Source organism: Gavialis gangeticus, unplaced genomic scaffold, assembly GCF_001723915.1.
Source record: "Gavialis gangeticus isolate Ggan-Ray unplaced genomic scaffold, GavGan_comp1, whole genome shotgun sequence".
NCBI classification, from domain to species: Eukaryota; Metazoa; Chordata; order Crocodylia; family Gavialidae; genus Gavialis; species Gavialis gangeticus.
Window position 1 is genome coordinate 194336716 of NW_017729032.1, and position 6579 is coordinate 194343294.

General features: G+C 38.6%; 1 protein-coding gene across 6 annotated transcripts in view; it reads right to left on the reverse strand.

Annotated features, from left to right (window-relative positions):
• Positions 1-6579, reverse strand: part of DMD (dystrophin) — a 2221918-nt gene that overhangs the window by 798698 nt on the left and 1416641 nt on the right. For 3 of the 6 annotated variants that reach the window (XM_019523954.1, XM_019523951.1, XM_019523950.1), the window contains one exon: positions 5625-5860. In XM_019523954.1, the coding sequence (XP_019379499.1) occupies positions 5625-5860 (236 nt within the window). Of the gene's footprint in view, positions 1-5624; positions 5861-6579 lie in introns of those variants that run through there. The other 3 variants (XM_019523949.1, XM_019523947.1, XM_019523948.1) reach the window with 1 other exon arrangement.

The window sequence follows — 6579 nt, forward strand, 5'->3', positions numbered from 1 at the left end:
GGAGGGGTGGCCGGTCCTGGAGCAGCAGCCACATGCAGAATGGCAGTGTGGGCTGATGGATGGCAGTGGCAGCCACCATGTGGAAGCTTCCCCCTCCGCTGCTCCGGGACCGGCCACAACTACTCCCTGATGTGTCAGATTTTCTAGAATTCTGGATTTTTGATATCCAGATTTATGAGGTTATACTGTACTACTACTAACTCTTACACTGTGCTGTGTAAGCTAATAAGAGGCTTCTGTTAGCTCCAGAAGGGCCTTGACTCCATCTGTTAGAAGACATCATGTCCTTAAATATACTGTACCTGATCCTTCTGTCTGAGAAGTTAATAGTGGATATCTACAGTTGAAAATCAAAGAGCCCAGTACACCACCCAGCAAATCCAAAGTGGAAATCATTAATAACACTGCTTAACTGATATCTGTTTTCTCAAAAGACAGCTGGTACATGTATTTTCAATTATATTTAACAACATTAAAAGGTGGAAGGGCAGTAACAATTTATTTTGAAATTAAGAGACAGAAGGGATTGGGGGAAAAAAGCCTCAAGCAAGTATAATATTTTGTTTAACTCAAAACCAGTGGCGATGCTTAGGGGGTTCATGGGGGTCCCTGAGAGCGCTGGTGCACCACCTTATAGCCAGCGCTCCCCACTTAGGCAACAGGCGGGGGGGAGGGCAGGCAGGAGCGCCTGTTTCCCTTGTGAGTGCTGGCTGGGGAGTGGGGGCGCTAGGAGAAGCACCACTGGCACTTCCAGGAGCACAGGTTGGTGAAATCAGCCATAGAGGGACCCGCCGCCTCCCCACTTGCTGAATGGCCAGTTCTCCATGCTCAAAACCTTGATTTTTTTCTAACCATTCACTGCTTTCAGAGGAAATCTGGTAACTTTTAAGGGAAAAATGTTCCAGACTAAATTTCTAAGGATGCCAATAGACATCTTTATAACAGAGGCTTCCTGCTATCCTAAATAAGAAAGAGTTGCTACCTCTCCAGAACAAAGCAGAAGAGAATAATTTATTGAACCTGTCCCTGTGTCCACTCTTTTTTTCTTTTTTACATAGGAAATAAATGGCTCTTTGAGTCTAAAATTTCCTGACTGCTCTAAAGTCATGAGACTATAATGAGGCATCATCTGAAGCCAATTGATTTGAACTTTATTCCATCATTTCTCTAAGCAGTCTATATCTTAAAATATATTAATCACTTTGCCTCAACTTTAACTTGAGATGAAGGTTATAGACAGGAACTTAGTCTGTTTTGTCAGAAATGTTGCTTATATCACTACCTTGAATCCCAACATTGCACAAGATCAGTCATTTCTGTACTGCCAATGTGTACAGAGCAGTATTTTTCCCTTGATGATTCCATGGGGTAAAAAGTCATACACGCCAATATTAAGTTCTGGATTTCAAGCATCTTTCACTTAAAGTAGTGCTTTTCAAACTTTTTTTGACCTATACCTACAAAATATTGCTGCTTGTATCACCTACACTCAATGCATCTCTACACATTCATTCCTTAGGAAGAGTTTTAACATCAATTTCAATGTGTACCAGTGCCAGTACTTACCACGTGCTGACCAACCCCAAACTCCAGCACGTATACCAGGTTGAAAAGCACTGATTAAAATTGCACATAAGACATCCATATGCCTATCGGTATATTCTTCTCTAAATGTTTTAGTACATCTGCATTAGAGAAAGATATATTTATTATGGGAAAAATTTGGTTTCATATCTTGACAAACAATAAATTAATTATAGATAGGATAAAATTATAAGGCATACAGATCTATTTTTCCTGTACAAAAACTTTTTTCCACCACACAACTTATGCATTGCTTCCTGCAATCTATGCTGCTTGTGGTTTTAAAATAGAAAGATAACACTAAAATGAGATTATTTTATTTTATTTTTACATGCAACTTCTCTAAGTTATTATAAAACCAGTCTTACAATTCCAAATGACTAGGGACACTTGCAAACTGAGTTCACTTGAGGGCTAATGATGTCTTAAGCTTTTTCCTCCATAAATGTGGTAGAGTTAGTGACTATGATCTTGTGACACAATCAGAGTGAAATGAACCTGACCAAAATGCCCTGAGAGATTTACTTTCAATAACATTATATGTTGCTGCATAAGGAAAGGACAGATTAAGGTCACTTGTTTAACCTCAGTGATTTGTAAGACACCTTTTTTCATGTACTGCAACAAGAATGGTATTTTTGAAGGTTTAAAATACTCTTGATTGCATTTGGTAAAGGAATCATGCCTCGTTCTTTTTAAAGGAAAAGAAAATAAATGAAAGGAATGGTATTAAAATAGGCCAATATTTACAGAAGTGACTAATAGTGTGGGGCATCATAATGTGTGGATGCACAATTTGAGATAGTTTACAAAAACAAACGTTTATAACATAGGTCTCTGCACAATTAAACTATCCTTCAAGGTACCTCAGATCGAGTCTTAAAAAACAGACGTACCAAATATTACTTGACCAGCATGGACTTTAACTGTGTATGGGTTTTTCAGTCATCTTGACATCCATAACGCTCATAACCAGGGCATATATGGGACAGTAGCATTGAGTTAAGGATAAACTTTAGCATTTTCCATTCTACTCACATTGTCAGTAGTACTTCCTTTTCTTTTGCCCAATGGCATACTGGTTAGAGCAGTCACACAGGAAGTGGGATATCCAGGTTCTAGTGTTGTTATATACCTAGAGGGGATTCATAAGTACTACTTATGCCACTTCCCAGGAGACTGCTTACTGCCAGGTTACAGGAAATATCCTGGGTAGAGCCTTCTTGAGCTATCAGGACTGTTCATCCATTTTTACATTAGACAGCCATTCGTTAGAAACATAATTAAGTCTGGTAGTAGGGTGTGCAGCACAAGACTTGCCCATCCTTGGACTAAAAGTTTATGCTTCCTCTTGCTTGCTTTCTTTTGGCCTCATGAATGCTGCATTATAGCCAGCCCAGTAGTCCATCTTTAACAAGAAAAGTAAAGTAAAAGGGATCCTCAGTCAGACTACTCTGTAGTTTTGTGATTAGGAAATTCTGAAAGGAAGTGGGAGATGTGGGTTTCAGCCCTCTCAGGACACAGAGAGCCTGGAATAGAGGTTCCTTTCCAGAGTAGCCTTCAGGCCATTTGGTTACTGGTATAATAGCAAATTCATGGGCAACTGATGCCACCTTAGTTGGGGGGCATGTGCCTCCCTAGCAACCAGTCAGACTGGGGGGGCAGGGGGAAGTCTCCCCATGGCCAATTGCACTGACCAGGGGGGCGTCCTCCCACGGCCAATCTCGTCAAATGGGAAGCAGCTGTGGCGCTCCTGGAAATGGCCACAGAACTCCTGGAATTGGCTGTGGTGCTTTGTCCAGCGTTCCCACTCCCTGGCCGGCACTCTAAGGGGGGGCACCCGCGCTCCCTCCTGCCCACTGCCTAAGCAGGAAGTGCATCCTGTTAGGGGGTGCACCAGCACTCTCAGGGGGTGCACATGCACCTCCCGTACACCCACTACACATCACCACTGAGCAAACTGGCTATCAACTGCTGCCACAACCACCATCTCTGGCTGTGTTTGTAATTGTTTGCATGTTTCTTGCAGCCAACATTCACGAGGCAGGCTCTAGGGCTACCTAAGAAATCAGAGACTGAATTAGGTGTCTAAATGGTTGATCTGGATTGTTTCTCAGCAGGCACGGTAGCCTAAGTCAAGACATTGGGTAACCTTCCAGACAAAAATGAAGGTGTATAAATAATCTAATTATTAAATGATTTTACTGCTGCTGGGTTAGAGTTGATTTTGATCACCATTTATGACTTAGGTACCTAACCTGCTTAAATCCTGTGTAGGTTGATTTAAGTCAAGCAACAAGATTGATTGTAGTTTATTTGATCAATTGTGAGCTAACCCCCTGGGTGGAATTTACAAAAAACACAATTTGCACTTAAACATAGTTTTTTGCACTTTGTTGAAATATACATACTTCAAAGTATATTCTACATGCAAAACGATGTTTAGGTTAGCTCTGTTAGAGATATAGACGATTCATTTTAAAACACGTAGACCAAATACAAGGTTAGTGCCCAAGAGAAAATGTTATGATCATTAGATATCACTTATTTTTGCAAAGGAGACCTCTGTGAGGAAAGATTTCTGCCTTCTGGAATGATGGGCTGTGTAAGTGGAGGAACAAGGAAGGAAACTGAGATTATTTAAAACCAACTCTCAAACATATGCACACTTAAAAACTAAGCCATTTACAAAAAGTGCAAAAGGATGTAAACATGCAAAACTCATCCAAAATATCCAATCTTTGCTTTTCATATAACTTAAAAAACAACTGAAATAATATTTTACATGGTTTAAAAACTATTTTAATCTACTTTCCTGAGTCTGTCATGTTGTATCTTCCTCATATATAGAAGTATGTAGCTCTTAAGAAATGATATGCATGTTCACTGAAAATACTGACAGATTCTATGATCACTGATTAGAGATGAGAACAGAAATATTTTGCTTTTCATGAAGATAAAGCACAGCAAAGGTCTGAGACAAAAATAAACATAAAAAACACAAGTTATGAAAATGAGAAATACAAGAAAAGATTGAGAAAACCCCCTAATACTATGTATTTACTAGTACCTCTCTTGCAGACCCATACATTGCTTCATTCTCTTTATTTTTTTTCTTTGTAGTGCTATAAAATTGTTCCATTCTCTTGCTCTTTTTTTCCTCTTGAAATAAAGGGAGAGAATTTTAACTTCCCTCCTCTGGGATTTGAAAGAGGAAACTGAGAAGTATTTTATAATACAGAGTCCTAAATTCAGTTTACAAAAGCTCAAATGAATGGAAGTTTAACACTTAGAGTTTTGCACAGGCAAGCTGAATCTTTTATACTGAACACTGCTAAATCTGGAAGCCAGGTAATTACTTTCAAGCTATAATAAAAAATTACTTTTATTGCTACCAAGTTGCTGAAGTTAAAGTTTTGGGGTTTTTTGTCCATACACATATATTTCCATATTTTTGTGTATTTTCAAAGATAAGTAACACTTTAGCCATTCTGCTGACAAAACACTTGCATTGATGAGCCGTTCTTTTTCTTTTAAGGGGACTGAGGAGTTTTTTATAACAGGATGACAGCAGGGTACAAGCATCTCAGAAAGTTATTACAGAAACAGTCAAACAAGATAAAGATACATAGCAATACATTTTTTTTCTGTTTATATCCTGGATCTTTCTACATATTTCATTTCTTTCTGAGTTTTGTATTTTACACTTGTGATACTGCAGTGATGGGCTTATTGTAAGTAAGACAGAATTAAAGAGATCCAATTTCATTACTGCAACAGATATGCTCATAAAAGGGACCACTCTCACAATTTGTGAACTGTGATTTCATTATGAAAAAATGAATATATTTTGTTCCTCCGTTACCTTCATATTCAAATCTTAGAATCTATTTATATAACAAAGAAGCTTAACAGCACTTTGTGTATTACAAATGCTAATTTAAATGTTTCTTTTGTGTTCGCTGCTGAAATTATTAACTTTATAATAGCTGCTTCCAGCTTTCAACTGTAAAAAATCCACACTGAAATATCTGTCATACCTTTTGTTTGATGATCATGTCGTTGATGTCATCAAGATCGCCCACTGTTACTTTCTGGGATTTTATTACTCGATCCAGTAGACAAAGCCAGTCAGTGAGTTCTGCCCATGCCTTATTGAAGTCAGCCAGGGCTGGCACCTCCAGAAGCAAGGAAGATGGCATTTCTAGTTTGGAGATGGTGGTTTCCTTGGTTACTGTGGTTTGTGTAACCACAGTAACAGTTTGACCAGGAGTTACTGGGGGGAAAAAATGCTAACATTGTAACATTATTGGATAACGGGACTGATAAACTCTTCGTTTCAGTAATATAATTCATTCATTAGAAAGTTAAGTATGTCAATGAGTTTATGTAATGTTAGTTACATCCAGTGAAAAAATGAAATAAAAAATATATGAATTTCTTATAAATAGTATTTAAAGACTTCCACAATATCCTTAGCCTTCATTCACCCCCAGAGAACCTATCTTTACCTCTTATCCCCCTGTATACCTATATTCATCAGTACTATGAAAAGTGGCATAAAAAAGCACATTTATAAGAAGAGGCACAACTGGGAAACAATAATCTAGGTTCTGTTCCTAACACCTTCATAAAAACCCTGTACGCCTGAGCTCCTAACACTTAATCTCCTTTTACTTTTACTCCTTTTACTCTCAAGATGTCAAATGGAAATGATAAAACTTCCTCTTTCACACCTTTTCTTTTTCCATCCGTCTTGTCTGTCCAGGTAGTAAACTTTTCCGAGTGGAAACATAGGGTATGGCTACAGCACAGACTGCAGTGCAGTATAAGATACCCAAGCTGGCTTGGATGCCATGTACAGTCTAGCTATGGCCACATGGAATTCAGAGTGGGCTAATTTATCTAACTGATGAATACAGTAAATTAGTTCTGGCTGACCTCTGTGCTGCTGTAGGTAGGTTGTTTCCAGCACAGAAAGCTTGTTTCAAGCCA